General features: G+C 49.4%; 1 protein-coding gene and 1 long non-coding RNA gene across 4 annotated transcripts in view; one reads left to right on the top strand and one right to left on the bottom strand.

The window, feature by feature from the left end:
- Positions 1 to 14,912, top strand: part of LOC121232588 — a 108,717-nt gene extending 93,805 nt beyond the window's left edge. For 2 of the 3 annotated variants that reach the window (XR_005931361.1, XR_005931359.1), the window contains exon 5: positions 12,232 to 14,912. This is a non-coding gene — a long non-coding RNA (uncharacterized LOC121232588). The remainder of the gene's footprint in view (positions 1 to 12,231) is intronic. The other variant, XR_005931360.1, reaches the window with a different exon arrangement.
- Positions 1 to 19,189, bottom strand: part of LGR6 (leucine rich repeat containing G protein-coupled receptor 6) — a 150,039-nt gene that overhangs the window by 78,675 nt on the left and 52,175 nt on the right. Inside the window, exons 2-3 of the mRNA XM_030001169.2 lie at positions 17,095 to 17,166; positions 6,104 to 6,175 (exon numbers count right to left, since the gene is read on the bottom strand). Coding sequence (XP_029857029.1) covers positions 6,104 to 6,175; positions 17,095 to 17,166 — 144 coding nt within the window. The remainder of the gene's footprint in view (positions 1 to 6,103; positions 6,176 to 17,094; positions 17,167 to 19,189) is intronic.

Raw genomic sequence — 19,189 nt, forward strand, 5'->3', positions numbered from 1 at the left:
GAGAATTTGATGAGGGATACATGTGGGAGGGTGGGATGTGGTGTGAAGCCATGGCAGCACAAGCTCAGCCACATGGCCAGCTGGGATGGATGCTTCCTGGCTGATGAAGCTCCAGCCGAGGCACTTGGAGGTGAGGGGCAGCCAGGCAGCTCATGAGGAGGTCTGGAAGGATGGGGAAGTTTCCAGTTTTCCAGAGACTGTGATTAAACAGCATATTCTGCCACCCTGGAAGGCTCCAAGGCTGGGAGATCATGCACTAAGTAGTTAATTTTGCAAGGGAAGGACCTTGGCAGAGGAGACAAACCAGCCTATGGAGCTGTTTCTAATGATCTTGGCACTGAAGCATGGAGCATCAGCCTCTGTGGGGAGGGTGTGGGTTGGCCATGCTGCAGAGCAGAGCCCCTGGGAGAGGTGCACTTGCAAATCTTTTTGCAAAGGGATGTACCCATCAGTTGGGAAGACCTCAAAGCATCAGCTACCACTGCTGAGCATCCATCAGGGTCAGCCTGCACTCATCTGAGGGGAGCCAAGGAGGCCACATCTTGCCTTGCCTTGCCTTTGGTTGGGGGCTGGCTCAAGGCTTGATGCATGAAGATCTCAGCATATTCCCCTGTGTCATGATGTTTTGTTGGTAGTGGGGCAGTTTTTCTCTTCAGTTGCTCTCTTCCAAGTCTCCCCACACCTGCTTCCCTGGGTGTACCCCTGCATAGTTTCTGCACAGGCCTATCTTCATGGCCACTTTCCAGGTGGTTTTTGTACAGTGAAGCAGCCGGAGGAGGCAGAGCCAAGAATCTGGTCCTGCTTCCAGTAGCTCTGGGATTCACTCTGAGGGCAGGGAGAGGACCATCTGCACAGGCAGGTTTGTGGAGGAATTCCCAGGGTGTTTCCCATCCTTTTTTAAACATAAACTAATTCTCTGGAAAGACCGGGAAAGCACCAGGCCCCTTGACAGCCCAAGATGCATGTGAGACTTCACTTGTGGACATGCACATGACCGCAATTAGCTCTAAGGCCCTAGCACATTAAAATTAAATTATGAAAATTGTTACCATCCCCAGCTACCAGCCTGTGTCCTTGGGAGACACCCCTGTCATCAGAGGTAAGATCTCTGATCCTGCTGTGAGTCAGCTCCTGAATACCTATAGGCTTCAGCTGGTCATATTTGGGGCAACCATTCCCAACAGCAGCCATGCCTGTCACCTGTCAAACCTCAGTCAACCTGTGACAGAGCATCCACATCTGTAGATGCAATCTGTCCTGAAATACCCCTGGTGCCATCTGCTCCAAAACCTGCTAGTCCTGTCTTCAGATATGGAGAATATGTATTTCCTTCCTTATTGCAGCAGCTGCTTGTCCTTAAACATTTATGTCCATCCTCATTCACCTCTCCAGGTAACCTCAGTTGACTCATTGTTCCTTTAGTTCGTCACCAGACCCCTGACCCTTCTCACTGTTATTAAATAAAGCAATTCGTTTTTCTAGTTCACTGGGCTGCAGGATGCAGTGTCTTATCCCTCCAGCACACCTCGGCTATGGAAACAAACCCATGTGCAGGACCAGGAGCCCCAGAAGCTGGGTTGGTCCTTGCATGACAGCTGTCTGCCTGGATGAGCTTCCCCATCCCAGTGGGCTGCAGAGAGCACCCATGAGATTGATCACTGGGGCTTACATTCCCCTTTCACAAGCATGGAAGGAGAACCAGGGACAATGATCACGGACTTGCCAGAGCACAGTTCACACCAGCCACACGACCCTCTGTGGGTCATGCTCCTCTCAGGGGCCCCACCAGCCTTGCACCATGCACCTTGAGAGAATGGGCTCTGGGTGCATCAGCAGGGAAGCTCATGGTGCTCTGTGCTCCCTGTACTTGGCCCGTGTCCACACAGAGCACGTGGTGAGAAGATCACCCGGGAAGGTGAAGAGGGAAAGCATTTTGAGAATGGCAGGATGGAGGGAGTGGGGCACAACAGAGTGATTAGAGGAAAATTAGGAGTCAGTGGAGCAGGGATCCGAGACTGCCAGAGTGTCTGAGGCTCGGATTGCCCCTTGTGTGCGCCAGGACACCTGAGACCATTTGTGCTGCCCATGGACCAGTTTTGCACAGGAGATGCAAGAGGAGGGCATGGGCAGAGGGAGCCACTTCAAACACGCCCACCCCTGCCCTGCCCCACCGGTGAGGAGTGGTGTGTGAGCACCCTGCACATCTCCGTGCCTGACGTTCCCATGCTGCCTCCTGAGGCTTTTTTCTTCTGGACCAAATTATCCCAATTACATTCCTCTGCCACCCCTGTAATTTCTAGTTTCCCCACAGGTGATGATCTGGCAATTCCTCATCCTTCTCCCATTGTCCTCTGGCTGCTCTCCTGCTGCCCCATGTCCTGCAGGGCAGGGCCCAGATGGGACAGCATGGCCTGGCCAAAGCCTGCCCCGCATCAAGAGGTGCAGAAGCATCACAGCCTGTGTCTGGATCCAGTTTGGTATCCAGCCCAGCAGCCTGTCTTGTAGCCTTTGCTGGATGTCAGAGCCCAGCACCCCAAAGGAAGCTCAGTGTATAGCCTGAAGGGTGACTTGCCCTCCCTGGGTCCTCTTTTGTCTTGATTTTCAACAGAGTCAGAATGGTTAAATATAAACTCAATGCTTTGCCTCTGTCTAAAGCGAGGAGACAGGACTTTCCTCCCTGATCCTGTCTTTTAATACCTGACATCCCAGCCTTTCTCTGATCTTTTCTGCCTCATGGGCTCTTCAGATTCCCTCTCCAGATACCTCCTTCAAGATCTGTGTTTTTTTTGGTGGAGATTAAAGTGCAGAGGAAAGCACATGACTGCGGGAGTGGTTACTGATCCAAAGGGAGCAAGGATCTGATCTGGATGGGGAGCAGTGTGGTGAGCAGCTTGTGTCACCATGAAATGCAGTGCTTTGTACAGTGTAGCTTCGTGGCAGCCCCATGGGACATGGATGTAACTGGGCCAAACTGATGCTCCCCAGTTACCCAGCACACTTCCGTATGCTACATGAGGCACACCAGTTTACACCAATTTACGGCTGGTTACCACCCCCCATATTTGTGTAGTATCCATAGTATCCATAATGACAGTATCCTATAAATCGCTGCAGTTCCCCATTAACCCCAGATGCCTCCTACAGTCTTTTGGGTTGAAATTGCTCTTCTCAGTTTCAAAGTAAGTTCCAGGTCGCATGGAGATGTTGGAGCAGCCAGCGAGATCTTGTCCTCAGCAGGCTTGGATGGGGGTGGAGAAACACAGCGAGGGAAGAGGGAACTGTGACATGTTTGGCAGAAGGGCAAGGATTTTTTGGTCACTCCCAGGGCAAAAGGAGCTTGGTGAGCCAGCCCCATGGTCTCTTCCCAGGTTCTGTTCTCCACCCCTGACCACAACCAGACTCTGAGGGAAGGTGCAAGGTGCTCTGCAATGGGCTGGGAAAGGACACCCTGCTTCCAAGCTTGGTTCTTGCCTTGGTTTTTCCAGCCAGTAAAATGGCAATAATATCATCTTTCCCTACAGGAGGTTTTGGTGATTTTATTGGGCTGCCAATAAGGTTGTGGTGCTGCTGTGGAAGGCACCCCGCACTCACACTCCTGTCCTGAGGAGGTCAGATGGGTTGCAAATTGGCCCATGACTCTTCAGCAAGCCAGTGCCAGGAAGGACACTTGTTCCCCCCAGTCCCTGGGGAGATGGAGCAGATCCTGCTGAGCTGCTGTGGAGTCACCAGCCCCAGCTGGGTCACTGCTGCAGTGACCTGAAGGACCTGAATCACAACCTGAAGGAAACACATCATGGCCTTCACCTGCCTTCTTCAGAACCTTGTGCTTTTCCTCAGTCTTTTTTCAGTAGAAGAAATCAGTGAGAGTCCCCATCTTCACCAAGAGCCCTTCCAATGTGATTAAGCTTGATGCTCCTAAGGTCTGTCCTGGCAAAATTTCTAGTCCTTTTCCAGCAAATTCCCAGGGACCAGCCTATCTTTTCCATGTCCCTCACTGCTGGCCTCACTCTCACGGTGACAGAGAAATAGATGAGGGTGAATGATTGCTACTCCTGGAGGGCGCAGGGACCTGCAACTGCATCCACCAATGACCTCACTCCCATGGAGCCCATGGTATCATTATAGAAAGCAATCAGAGCATCTCCTATAGCAAGAGCATACAACAGCTGAATATACCCCTGCAAGAAAGCCAAGAAAGCATCAGAGCCCTTGGAAAGTGAAATGCTCATAGTAACATAAGGGCTGGCATTGCTGCTGCTTTTAGGAAGTAGGAACTTCTTTAAGTAAGAGGCGCATGGCAGGGCCTGGATGGGCTAGCCACTGTGAACATCAACCCTTCCTCCCCTGGCCTTGGAGCTGGGCTAGTCCTCTGCATACCTCCATGGGATAGGTTGGGGGATTAGAGTAAATTTAAGGCAAGCCTGTAGCCATAGGGGTTGATATGACAGCCCAAGTGCCACCCTGTGTCACTGGGCACAGGCTGGCTGAGAGCAAGGCAGGTTGTCCTGAAGCATGAGGACACCAACTTCAGCTCTCACAAGACAGGCTGGAGCAAGTTTCTCCATGCAACCATTTCCCAGCTGGAAATGCTCTGATCCTTCAAGCCTCTCCTTACAATGGGGTCACTCATGAATGTGTCCCTCCTGGTACTGCCCCATGGTGGAGCATGCCGGGTGTCCATAAGCCAGTCTGCATGCAGGTAGCAGGGCAGAGAGAGCATACTCCTTTCCTTACTGCGACCCATGGGGAGTTGTGCTGGCTCTGGAAGGGAGGCATTGCTGTTGTACTCTGCATCAGTAGTTACCTGGGCCTGACACAAATAGAAATTGATCAAAAGCAGCTTTAAAAGCTCCCGCGTTCCCGGAGTAGAAAGTTCCTCTTGTTGATATTGGGTGGGAGAGCTGTGGTTTTTCCTCAGTTCCTTTGATTTGTTGCCTAATGCAGGGGATGGATAAATCTTTAAGCCCTGAGATTTAGGGCAGGATTCATACTTTACATCTTCAGAAGACGTAGTAAACAGCCCTATACTCTCTAATCCTGGGAGCAGGTTTGTACCTGCTTGCTCTGTATAAACTGGACCAGCTACAACAATTTCACATTGTGGCTGAGTTCAAAACATCCCCTTGGGGATGAAATGTTTATTGCAGGATATTTTTAAGATGGTTCCTGAAAGGGGAAAAGGGACTCCCACCTCAATATCCTGCACAGACCCTGCAGGACTGTCACATGGGTGCAAAAAGCGGTGTGACTGCACGGGCAGTGAGACACCCTGGCCCATAGGAAAATACTCTGGGGAGGAACTTGCTGGTAACCTTTGTCACTTAGACCTTCCCCACTGGACAGGCAGAGGTGGGTGGCCTGCCCACAATGACAAGGAGGCCTTAATTTACCAGGGCTGCCAGCTCCCAGGCATGGCCTGATGGCTGCAATGCTCCTGTATCCATCTGCACATGTCCCCATCACCCCTGTGGGCAGGCTGGGCTCAAGGCTGAAGTCAGACCCTCCAAGGATCACACGCTTCCTAAGGGCAGATCACTCCAGAGCCTTGCAGAAGCCTCTTGGGCCATGCAGAAGTTTGCAGCAGGAACAGGCTGGTTGCAAAGAGGCAGCTGAGCTGGGCAGAGCACAGGAGCTTTCCACGGCACCTGTGGGAGTGCAGATATCTGGACCTTTGGGTTGCTCCGACCCAGCCCCAAGACTGCAACAGAGCAGATGGGAGCCAGCTTGGGGTCTGGACACCACATGTGGGGGACACCACATTAGGGCATTTGCTGAGTTGTATGCAAAATGTGAACCTCTGCAGATTCTCCTGTGGTGTGTTTTCACACAGCATGGAGGGCTGTGCCCTGGAGGTGACCTGCTCACGGCTTGCTGTAGAAGCGAGGAAGCAGTGCAGGGGGGAGGGTGGTCCTCGGGGTGGGACACAGCTCCCCATTCACCAAGGGGCATGTTAGCCAGTGTGGGTTTAACAACTGACACCACACCGCCTTGTAACTTTGCACCCCCCCTCTGGATGGCTGCAAGTCCGTGTGCATGGGCAGTGCCGAGGGGCTGGTGGAGGTGGGCACGGTGGTGTCTCTGCAGAGAGGAGAGAGCTACTTACAGAATCTTCAGGCTGTAGAGGCCAGAGAAAGCTTCCCCTGGGATCCTGGAGATCTGGTTTCCAGAGAGGCGTCTGCAGCAAAAAGAAAAGCCAGTAATGTGTCAACATCCTTGTAATGACAGTCCCTTGTCTGCAGAGGCTTAACAATTCATGCATCTTGCCAGAGTCCCCTTGGGGAGAAGGCTGCAACACCTGCAAGCTGAGCCATGGTTGTGTGCTTGGACAACCTTTGCATATCATCCCCTCCTACAGCTTGGGGAACAGGCAAAGAAAATAATAGCTTATTACTCCTGCCAGACCTGAATCCAGTGTTTTCAGCATCCAGTGACAGCTCACAGCTCGAGTCATTCCCTGGATACCCCCAGAGGACCCGACTGCACAGAAATTACAGCACAGGCTGCCTGTGAGAGGGACCTCTGCTGCAGGGCACTGACCAACCTACAGACCCTGCTATACACCAGATGCCTGGCAGTGAGGGTGGAGCAGGGAGAGAGCTACTTTCTGCTCATGCATGGTCCTGGGAGGACTATCCCTAAATCATGGACCCTTATCTGTCCCCTTTGTCTGCATGTGGCCTGTTTCTGCATGCTGCAGGTTCTCCTTTGTCCTGTCCATCAAAGCTCGATGCCACTTTCTTTGCTTCCCAGCCTTTCTCTTCTTCTTCCCCACTTCTCTTTTTCCCAGCCCTGCTTTGACCTGTGTGATCACAGCTAAGGCCCAGCTCCTTCAACACACAAGAGTTTGGTATCACTGCTGTGAGGGGAGACTGGGGAAGGGGCTGAAGATGGGGAGTACAATGTAGGTGCCACAGTAGAGCCAGCTCATCTAAGTATGCTTTCCAAAACCAGGACAGAAAAGTCAAAAGTGGTTCTTGGACAAGTTGTGGATGGAGAAAATAGTAAGAGGGAAGATGAGGATAGGGATAATGCAGCCTGGGAAGGCTGATGAATGAAGATGATTGTGAACAGGTAGCAGAGGAATACAAAGTGAAGAGCAGCGTCACAAAGGAAAGTGGAACCACTGGGGACACAGAGCAAAGAACACAGGACAATATTCAGAACTGGCTGAAAGAATTTATCCAAGGAAACCTGTGGGATTTACCATTGTGCAGCACCGTCTGATCAGAGCACTCAAATTTTAGCAAGGCCCAGAGCAGGCTGGGGCATTAACAGGTATTTGGATTTTTCACTGACATTGGAAACTACATCACTGTTACCATGACTTTCACTGATGAGGACAGCGGTCCTGAGAGACCACGGTGGGAGCCTGTGGTGGATCCAGGAGTAAAATCCAGGACTCTTGAGTCTAGGCTTGACCTAAGGAGAATCTTCTTCTCCTCCTGTTTCTCCCATGAGGACAAACATGGACCAAGTCCCAGTGGCCATCAGCCAGAAATCATGAGGCAGGTTCAACAACCTGATTAAGACCCCAAGTTACTACTGCATTTGTGCTGTACTTTTTGATCCCCAAGTGGTCAAACAGAGGTCAAGGCTGGACTTCTCCATAGTCACAGGGTAAGAAACTTGTTCACTTACTTGGAGTGGAATATTGCATCTCCCAAAAGGAGACAGCAAACATCATTTGTGACCAGGCTCATCTTCACTCTCTCAGAAAGTCCAAACCAGGCCCAAGAGGTTGGGCACAGATGCTGGCAAGCTTGTTGTATTCTTTTAGCAGTGAAAAAGCTCATTTCTTTTTAAACGTTTTGTCAGTGAAGGAGACAGGTGTCAAGGATGAGCAGTGTAATCCAGGCTGGAAGCAGAGTGCCTTGCAGTGAGGACTCTGCAAAGGTCATGGAGAGGATCTGAGCTGTTTTGGGGCTCCACACTCACCAGTGGCAGAGCAGACATGTGCGGGTGCCTGAGCTCTCTTCCTCCCTGTGTCTCCTCTCTGGAATCTAGAGAAAATTGCTCCCGTAATTAGGGCCTCTGACAGCACAAACAGTATAGGGTCGTCTCTTTAATGTGTGTGAGCAGGTTGTAACCTGCCTCTCTGCAGTATGCAAGCCGCCTGGCAGGCTGGGCTATTTGTCACTTGGGGGCTGTGATTTGGGGTAATTGCTCCTTTTGATTGCTGATTTCCACATGGGAGGGAGTGTTGTCCAGGAGACTGGAGTGCTCGCCTGGAGGGGAGGTGTTCTTGCACGGCATCTTCAGCCTGCTCCCAGCATCCGTCCTACCAGGCTGCACTTGCTCTGCGGGGGGCTGTCTGTCCTCACCTCCCTGGAACTCCTGTCTGCCCTCATGCCTTCACTGGCAGCAGTCTACATGTATTCACGGTTAAATGTGCCTCTCCCTGTTTCCTAGCAGCTCTGCACCTTTATGTTCACTTTCTTGGGTGTGTTTGAGTGTTTGCCAGGTCCCTAAATGGATCTGGGACCTCCAGGATTATCAGGAGAGGAGTGTGGAGCTTGGATGGAGCCCAGGCTGGGGCTCCTGGCCTCAGAACAGGGTGGCAGGGAGCCCTGTGTGCTGGTGGGACATGTGCTGATCCAGCTCGTGGCATCTCAGCACCATGGGCAAAACAGAACATGAGGGGAAAAACAGCTCTGCAGGAGATGCCCTGGTTTCACTGGGCACTATCTCTGGGTGAATTTAGAGGCACAAAGCATCCCCCAGCCCAGGAAAGGCAGCCATGCCTCCCTGTTGCTGCTGCTTCTGTCCTTGGCCCTGCTACACTGAGACTATTCTGTGTCCCTGGCTCACCTCTGGCCTCTGGCTCTTCTCTCTCTATCTTTGCCTCCTCCCCACTGCCAGGGCAGCCCAGCTGCTCTCCCCAAGGTATAGAGCTCCATGCTGAGCCAAGGAGCAGGCACAAGCAGAGGCACCAGCCACAACCACTTCACTCAATCCACCTCCCAAGGCAACTGCTAGTGCCTTTTGGGTCCAAGATGGGCTCTGCTTACTTGTATGCATGCAGAGACTGGGAAGTGGGAGATGTCTGTGTTTGTGCACACAGGCTGAGGTTTTGCTTTCCTAGAGGTACATGGCTGGGACGTGCACACAGGGTCTGGAGGCGTGGGCTTTGGAACCTCCCAGAACAGGAGCTGCATGATGCTGTGAGTGGTAGGCAGGTGTCCAGGCAAGGGAGCATGGCTGTCCCATCTCTCTGAGAGTAGGTCTTTTGGGGTGTCCTGTCCAGCAGGAGGAGTGGCCACTGGGAAGAGATGCCTGCTTCCACGTTGTTAGCTCCTGTGCCAGTTCACGTAAGAGACCCAAGACATGAAAGTCTCCCTCTGTGTGACCCTTCCTCTGTCCATGGTCACTTGACAATCTCCCTAGTGCTTGGTTCCCTTTGTCCCTCTTACTCAAACTCTCCAGAAATCTCCCAGTGTGGCAGACAGGCACCCATGGAATAGATCTCCAGAAGCCAGATCCCACAGGAAATCCACTGAAATGATCCCTTCCTTTCTATTTAAAAGGCAACAATAACATTGAAGTGATGCTGCCAGTGCAACTTCCCCTGAGACAGCTCTTAATTTGCTCCTTCTGTGGAGAAGACTGAAGCAAATAACCCCACCAATAAGGACTGAGAGGTGGCATTCCCTTGTGCCCTAAGCACACAGCAGGAAGTAGAGCTGCTCTTACAAGGGTGAAAGTCTGGTCCACAGTGCACAAGCTCTGCTCCAGACCTGCTCAGTTCTCTTTTTAGGATAGGCAGACTTGATTCAGCTGTATGCCCTGCCGTCCTGGAGCTTACACCTTGAGATAGGGTTGGGAGAAAAGGAAAGCTCTGGATTCAAAGTGACCAATGGAAGAGGGAGAGAAGGGGCAGGTGGAAGGGGAGGGTGGAAGCTGGAGTTGTCTCGCTTGCTTTGGAAGGCTTGCGTGTTCGGTGGATTTTAGATTCTGCTCCCCCCGCCCCTTCCCCACTCCTGTGATTTCTGGGAACTTTCCTCCAGGCTTTGATCTACATTCCCAATACACTCCAAGTTGGAACAAACTCATGGTTTACCACCTCATGGTTGCTGCAGTTCAGTTACCACAGGATCCCACCCCCTTCTGTATCTTGGGCTTCTTGGTCATGCTACAACTTCCATGGCACGCCCAAAGGCTGTTTGTTGGGCATGATCGCTCATGTCATGTGCTCAGGCAACACAATGATGCTCTTATCATTCACATTAGGAGGCAGGAACATTGCCCATTGGCAGGACAGGACAAACATGTGTGTCCATATCCCAGCGGAATTTTCCCCTTGCCAGATCTTTATTGAGCATGTCAGCCTCCCGCTTTGATCTCCTGCTCTGGTTCATTTCTCAAGCACTAACACTGTCAAGGCAGAATCTGTGCCCAGATAAGCTGCCTGCGCTCCTGTCTGAACAGTGTCATCATGCCAAGACTGTGCCATCCCCTGGGCGCACAGGGGACCAAGAGCCCCATGTAATGTTTGAGTTTGTTCTTGTGCTGGTGCAAAACAGGAATGAAGCCAACTGAGTCATGCAAGTGAAAACATGGTACATTTTAGAAAAGACCCAGGCTTGGACTCTTCCTTCCCACACAGGAATCTGTAGCTGGTCCTAGTCTGGTATCACCTGGAGGTGTCTCTAACGTGGTCTTTACTGCCTTATTCCATCCCTGAGGAGGAGACTATGCAGGTCTGTTTCTAACTCTGCTCTCCGTACCCCCACCGAATGCCTGTTCCAACTCGATAGATTGATGGCATTCATTTCTTTTGTTTATGGTCCTCAAGCCAGTTTTCAACCCACACGAATGTTCATATGCAAGCTAGTTTGGATTCATTTGCCAAGTAAGATTTAATAAGACACAACTCCTTAATGAACAACCCAATACAGGACACTGAATGCCTTCACTCCATCCCATTATATTATAAACTGTCAAGGTTTTCAGGGGAGATTTGCTTCCTCCAAACCTTCAGAGCAGTTTTGATTCTTGACTCTACTCTGGGTGCCCCACTTGGGATACCCCAGAACAAAGTTAGTCATTTGGAAGGCAGTTTTCAGGAAAATTGGGGCCAGCTATCCTCACTTGCAAGGATTTTTCAATTGGTGAACACTATCCCTAGCCTAAATGGAGTAGAAAAAGAACTGAAATCTCTAAATTTTCACAACATTTTGAATTTGACTTGGTCCCCTGCAATAACTTGGCTTCATTTTTCAATGTGCATGATGGAGAACCCCTTAGAAGCCCTTCTCTTCTGTTCCCACCTGCACCTTAGCCAACGTCTGCCTCTATGCCATGCCAGATTGCAAAGGAATGACCTTTGGAAGACTTCATCAGAGGAATTATCCTTTAACTCTCTCTGTGCTTTTGCCCACCCACTGAATTGACAACCAGTGCTGTCCTCTGCCAAGGACCAATGTCAACCAGGAGGACAGAAAGCCCTGGATGAACCAGGGCTAGTCCACTTGTTAACAAGTTGCATCCTGGTGCCTTCTCAGACACAGGAGCTAGGCAGCATCCTGGGGGGACCATGGTGTTTAAGCATTCAGAGGAGCTGCAGGTCCTCACCTACAGCCATCTGGAAATGGAGAGCTGTGTCAAGCACGGTGGCTACCAAGGGAGCAGTTATGCTGCCTCCAAATCTCAGCATGGCAAAGCAAGGTCATGGCCCTACAAGTGTTTGTCTCTCTACCAGAGACCTCTGCAGTCTGCTATGACATGAAAACCCACCAAAGCTGCACTCCTAGGAGTACCCTACTCCAGACATGTTACTACACTGCTCCTGGAAAGGCTTTTCACCATGGTGCCAGCACACTTGAACATTGCCCAGAAATGTCAGCAGCCCTTTACACAGCAGAGCTGTCACTCCAGAAGGAGTCATGCCCCAAAGCCAGCATTACTGCAGTGCTGCCTCTTACAAGAATGAGACTGCCTTGGAGTGAGACCCTGTGCTGAACAATACACCCAAAGATGGATGTTTCAGATGTCTGGGAGCTGAAGTGGGTGGTCGTGGGTGCTCCAACACCAGGCAGGGGCACACTGCAGCAGTGCTGGTGCTCCATAACCCATGATGGCTTCACCAGTCCTTGCATCCGCATAGGAAGAGGAGTGAGAAGGGGGTTTCTTCCCTGGTGCAGGGAAAGAAAAGAAGGCTGCTGTGTTCACATTCCCAGCACACATGCTTGCATTTTATTTTGTTTTGCTTTTATGCTGTTTCTTGGCCTCCAGTCCCTTGAGTTGCAAGAGCTGCCTGGGAAAGGAACAGCCTGCAAGGGGACGCCACGGTGTGGGTCCTGAGCCTGCTATGCCTGCATCGATGCAGAGGCACGGCACTCCCCGTGATGGTGAGTCCCTCTGCCCTCAGGGCCTGAGAAGAGGCAGGTGAAAGAGCCAGTGGCTGGGAAGGGGTCTGATCTTGCCGCTGTGCCCCAAAGCAAGAGGTGAATGGCAATGAACACCTGCCTTTGGCTGCAGTTTCTCTTCTTGGCACCAAGCGCTTGTGTTTGGATTCAAAGTGCGGTAACAAAGCCCTTGCCGGCGAACACATTTCAACATGTTATTATTCCCAGGCTGGCTTTCAAGATCCTCTTTCTATTCCTTCTGTACTGATTGCTCTTGTTTCTCTTGGCTCCCAGCTCTGGCTTTTCAGGCTTCATTAACTGGAATTTATTAGCAACTTTAAACAATCTTCGTGCTGCCAAAAAGAGAGAAAGAAAGAAAAGAAGAAAAAAAAGAAAGAAACAAAGAGGAGACACACTAAACTGCAGGCTGGTCCCTGACTGTGTGAGGCCCAGGTCTGAACACCTCTATCACTGGAGGTTTTCTTTGGAGGAAAGGACCGGTAAGTGCAGACAGAGGAGAATGCAGACTGATGGAGAGCTGTCACGGAGGAGACCTCGGTGGTGTTGCCTCTTCAAAGCCTGCTGAGACTGGAGAATCTGGCCTCTTGGCAGCCTCCGAGCATTGAGTGCTAATTGCATCCGCAACACCTTCCTGAGCAGCTCACAGTAAAAACTAATGACTAACAGGTCCCAGCACACCTGAGAGGCCCATTCTCGTCACTGAATGGATGGGTAAACAGAGGCACTGGCAGGGAAAATCACTCTACCAAGACCACACAGTGAGTGAGCAGTTTGAGCTGGAGCAGTCCTGGTGCCCTCATCTGTGCCGTAACCACAGCGTTGCCTCTGATCCCTTGTGGGACACAGCCTTTTGGTCTCCAGAGGGGAGATGAGCTAACGCAGAAATGTCCTGTGGGACACAGCCGGGCTGGACATCATGGTGTGGCTTGGGTGATTGCTTCACTGTCCTCAAGACCCTCGTGTGCCATCCTGCTCTCGCTTGTTCTTCACATGCCCCCCACCTGGCATGGCTGTGTGCAGAGGACTAACATACTCAGGGCTCAGGTGGGTCCAGCAACCCAGCTTTAGAGTGCTCCACAGTAGCCTGAAGGATATGCAACAAGGCACATTTGTCCTCAGTGTCCATGGGACACATGTGCTTAATCTACCCATTTTTGCAGCTTGCTTTCCCCTATCCATTATTCCTGCTCCTTGGTTGAACCCCAGCACCATGCACAAGCTAAGCCTTGAGTCCTGATCTCTGCCTTTCATGAAACTTCACCTTCATGAGGAGCCTGAGATGGTGATAAAATAGAGTCACAGAAAGAGAAGGACTTGTAAAAGGTGTGGAACACCAGCTTTCCTCCAAGCTGCTGTGACTCTGGACTACTGGGACTAGATCTAACAAGAGAAAAGATTGGCAGCAGCAGAGCAGGAGAGGGGAACTATGAGGAGCTCATGGAGGAGTCAGAGGAACATGCACTTTCTCTGACTGTCAAAGAAGATGAGGGTTACAGATCACAGACACATGCGTTGAAGGGCCAGGGGTGTCAGGAGTTTCTGGGATGTTTCTGAACATTAGACCAGGGTAAAAATGTCCCTAAAATATAAGAGTTTCCAGGGAATCTCAAAAGGAGATTTGAAAATCTGTGTTGAATTTGGCAAATAGTTTTGGCTGAGGAACCTGTAATTTTTTTCAGAATGTTCAAGCATCTTTTTTAAGGCATCTTTGCAATATAGCAAATACCACTTGAAATACCATTTTCTTTTCAAGTTTGACCCAAAGTAAAAGAGTAAAGGTTAAGAATTAAACTGAAAATGAAACGTACTTTTCTCTTCCAGGTTAAAAGAACTTTTGGGGGTTGACCAAAGCCCCAGGACATCACTTTTGGTTCACCTTGAATTGAATTTTGCAAGTTTTGTCTTCAGTTGCTCCAGCCTGTTACTCGCCCAGTTTATCAAGGATGTAACAGGGAACATAGCATATGAGGCAGGCTGAGGCTGTAAGATCACCCAAAATCCCTGGAGATGAGAAACCTGCTGAAAGGTTTCCATCTAACTGAAGACAGGCACTTGCAGCAAGGATGGGCTGTAGCAGAGTCCTCTTCCTTGTCAGCCCTTCTCTGCCTGGAGGTCAGTCAGGTGCATGGGCAGGTCTTCTTCCTTCCCAGGAGGCACTAACACTGAGCTACCTGGATTGTCCCTCATTGCTCAGCAGGTCTTCACACACTTAGCATGCCCCAGCATGGGCAGTTCTTCCATGGAGAAGTAGACAGAAGGCTTGGTCTCCTGCGCTACATGTCACCCCAGTAGACCCGAGGGACTATGTTCTGGGTAGATGAAATCTGCAGAGATTTGAGCTGTGAAACCTGAACAAACTTCTGTTGAGGATGTGTAAACAGGCAGGATTTGTTTGCTTGATTCTTGTGCACATCCTGGCACAGAGGGTGATCCCATTCTGAATGTCATGGTCCTGATGTAATGTTTTGGGATGAAAGTTTGGTAAAGATATAAGTGAAAAGAGCAGGGGAAATGCCAGGCAAATTGCATTACTGGTCAATGACAGCCCTATGAATAATGTACACACTGTCTCTGTCTAGAAGTTGTTGTTGAAAGAATCACTTTTAATTCCTGATAATATATGAAAATCCTTCCTTGCTGGATTTCATATAAATTACTTGATTTCCATAAATAAGATTACTGTCTTATTGCTATCAAATTCAGGCGGGAACTTGGGTATGCATAGATATATAATGCTGCATTTTCCATTTCTTCTCCTAACTGTGATGGTTTTTCCTAGTCAAAATACCTTTGCTTTCCGAATGAGGACTTGTGGCATTTTGAACCTCTAGTAAAGTGTTCTCTAACAACTTCCAATTATTTTTCAAATTTTCCTGTTTAAATTTTTCCTCTTCATCTGTTTCATTCATAATTATTTTTGGCTGTGGGAAGCTGGCTCTTTTGGAGCCTATGAATATTTATTCATTGCTGTTTGAGACTGTTCTGTTTGTACATGACATGTAATCAGGACACAATTGCTTGCAGCAAGACAACTGTTAATTGTATACAACACAGTATGGCCTCTGTGTGTGAAAAGCTGTACTACCCCTAGTGAATGCTTTCGGTGTCCACACTTCAATGCAGATGTTGACAAAATGGAAAGAGAAAGGCTGCAAGATGGATGCAAGGTCTTGGGTAGCTCAAGCTCCAAAGCTAAAGAAGGATAAAAAATTACTCCAGCTCAGTCTGTAAATGCCTAATGGGGAGGGCAGTTTGGGTAGCTGGGGTCCTTGCAAGTCTAATGAATAGAAACTACAGACAGATGAAGACAAGTTGGAAGACCGTTTGAAGTTAAAAACCTATAGTATGATTTGATAATTGTGAGATTTGACCTGTTATGGGAATAATGAACATCGGTATCTTGGTCTCTAGTCAAGACTGAATATTCAGAGAAGTAAGTTTGTCTTTGCATACGTGTGTCCACAACAGTATGTACACTCATCTGCAAACTCTTTTCTGAATGCACAGACAGGACTCTGCTCATGACAGTGGTGCCTGAGCGCAGCACACTGTCACACAGTGCAGAGGCTCACGTCAGTAAGATGTTAGTCTGGTCAGCACCACAACCTGTGCACATCACTGGAATTACACTGCAGTACTGGATGCTGATGATTCAGGATTGCTTCACTGCAGAACATGTGGGCTAGTACCTCTGGGAGATGAAAATGCATCTTTTCAGGGTAGTGCAAACACCTATTCTGTAGGAAATTCTCACATTTTGGAAAATACCATTTTTGAAATGTCAATATCATGTATGGTAGTGGCTGCAAGAACTGATACAGTAAAGTCAAAATTTTTCATTTAGATTAAGCTGTAGCAAGTGCTATATATACAGTAAGTACAACACATACATAAAATGCAGCATTAATATTAGTATTTCATGCAATGTAATAATACTGTTTTGAAGAAACTGTGTTTTCCAACAGAAGCTATTGTGTTGAAAGGAGCAACAGCATGAGAATAACACCTGGAGGTATTTCTCATGGTCAAGTGGAATAAGACCGTACAGGTACAATTTACCATGTAGAAATGGCCAACCTCAATATTCTGCCCCCCCCCCCCCCCCCCCCCCCGGCTCCCATTTTTGGGGCTCCCAAGGGATTCCAGTGGTTTATAATGCTGGTGGTTAACTTTCACACTTTCAGAAGTGGGGCCACTCCTTCACTGACACACAGCCACATGCCAGTCCCTGGGGATTGTGATTGCTGCTGTGTCTGAGTGTGCCTGCTCAGACTGCAGTACACATTGGTGCATGATGGGACACCTCAGCCTCTGGGGCAAATTTTTCAGACTTCAATTGCCCAGGCTCATTGCCACCTGAACGGCAATGCATCTCTGGACTGCAGGAGGCTGTGAGGGGGACCCTGTATGCAGAAAGGTGAATGAAGTTCCCTGTTTGCTGGCTCTGCTCCAGGGTACAGTGTTGATTTTTGCATAATGGGTTGGGTACTCTTTTATTTTGGCTTTTGACACATGCACCATCTCAGCCTAAAGGTAATGACCTCAGTCAAACTCCTAAGCTAAAGTAGCAAACAAACCCTCTCCCAGCATGCAGCCTCCTTCCATCTCAGCCTGTAGCTGCAGTGACAACACTGGGGATTGCTACCAGAGCCACAGGCACCCTGTCCAGTGTCATGTCCCATCCCCTCCTGCAACCATGCTCTGCCCGGTGTGGCTGCTCCATACTTACAGCTCCTCCAGGAAGCGCAGGTGACGGAGAGTGCTGGGCTGCAGCTGGCTAATGTTGTTCATGCTCAGATCTCTAGTGGGGGAGAAAGACAGAAGTTTCTGATCAGTCACACTGTGGTTTGCACAGAATAAACCCCAGGCTCTGTGTCCCCTCTCTGCTAAGAGGGAATATGAGAAGTCCCTGCAAATGGCATTTCAGCATTAGCATCTTAACACAGCCCAGGCTCTGCCTGCACACGGATGGAGAGGAGTAACCAGAGAGACACTTGCTCCTTCAGGGTGGTCTGCCTGAGCTTCTCCAGGTTATGGAGCAAGTTAGGACATTTCCTAGCAGCACAAGCAGTATTAGTGTCTCACAATTTTTGGAGAGTGAACAGGAAGCCCGGTGATGCTGGAGTAGGACAGTATGTCCTTGGGCCCAGAAGTATCTGTGACCACCGGTCATGCCAGCCACCACAGGGAGCTTTTCCAGTATGTGGATAGACAGCTGCTTTTGAGGAGAGAGCGAGCCATGGAAGGAGGTGTACATCCTATTGGGCAGGCCTGCTCTAAGCAGGAAAACCTAGAGAACATGCCAGGAATGAGGGACGGAGGTTGGCTCTGTGGGTGACAAACTCTGAGTTTAGGGGGTGGGAGGAATCTGTCTGATTGTGCTTGTCTCAGCCTTTGCCATCTCCAGCTAGAGGCTCACGTCCTGTCTGCTTAGGGTCTGACAGACCCCCCCAGAGGAGACTGTGCCATGACCCAAGGGGTTCAGGGGTTGTGCTAAGTCTTAAGCCTTTGGCACATTACCGAGTCACTGTGAGCTACCCACTGCAGATTTGTCATAATCTTAGGATATGAGAGTAGCGAAGTCTGCAGCAAATGGTGCATTAGACAAGATGGTAGTTGGAAAAAACAAGGATGCTTCTGGGCTCTGAGGCTCTTCAGGAGGTCTGATACTTGATAGCTGCCACCCTGCCCTCATGAGTAGCTGCACGTGAAGAAAACTGTGCTTGTGATGCAAGTCTAGAGCAAGCTGTGTCCAGATGACTGCAAGTGAGCATTGACTTTTACAACTATGAGGAAAGATGAGGCTGAATTAAAAGCTGGAGAATTAAAACCAATGGGAATGGACAGGACATATACCCTACTGCACAAAGCAATCTTAGTCAAATGTCATCTGAGGCACTGGGTAGACTCATGTGAGGCAGAAGGGGCTATTTTTGGTCATTGTGTATAGACAGGACACCACTTAGACTAAGTGGCAGAGGCAGACAGGTGTTTCTCTTGTAATGTGAAAATAGGGAGGCACAACATAAAAATGAAGGCATTTTACTTTACTCTTTCCTCCTGTGAATCTCACAGACTTGTGAGCATAAGGAAGGATGTGCTCCACCCCCCCGCCCCAGTGTCAGTGGGAATTGGTGTTGGACAAATGAATGGAGCAAGGAGGCTTGTGCCAAGGACAAGGACTGAAGCATGAAGGAGAAAATTCCTGCAGCACAACCCAGCCAACAAAAGGCACCTTGTATGCAGGATCTCAGTTAAAATGATGCTGTGCTGTGCAGATGGCAGCAGACTCAAGATGTGAGACTGCAGGTCACGTATCAAATGCCCTGGAGCATCACAGGCTGGCTTTGGGCTCTGGGTAGGAAATTGCTTCAGTGGAAAATAGGTTTGTTGCAAAAATTACTGAAATTCCTTTGTATTCTTCAGTGAGAAAATTCCCAAGTTCTGCTAGTAAAAAGGCTTAAAAAGTTTGGGGGTGTAGCCTTCTTCATTTTGCACCATTTTCCACAAAAAACTTCACCGCTTTCTGACCAGATCTATTTGGCATCAGTGGAGGTAGGTTACACCTAGGGAGTGTCTAAAGCCTGCCTTTACAGTTTCTCTGGAGATATGTCCTGTGACAAAACTGTGCAGTTTCATGAACCCTATTTGAAGACACTCCTGGCAAAGTTTGGTTTTTGTTTTTTTTTTTTAATATATAACTTTCTCCTCTCCAAAGAAGTGGTGGAAAAATCCCCAAAAGACCTATGATAATTCAAAATTCTGTTTTCAGAATGAATAAAAAAATAAAGTTATAGTCTGCATTGTCCTGTGTGCAACGCTGC

Source organism: Aquila chrysaetos, chromosome 24, assembly GCF_900496995.4.
Source record: "Aquila chrysaetos chrysaetos chromosome 24, bAquChr1.4, whole genome shotgun sequence".
Classification (NCBI taxonomy): domain Eukaryota; kingdom Metazoa; phylum Chordata; class Aves; order Accipitriformes; family Accipitridae; genus Aquila; species Aquila chrysaetos.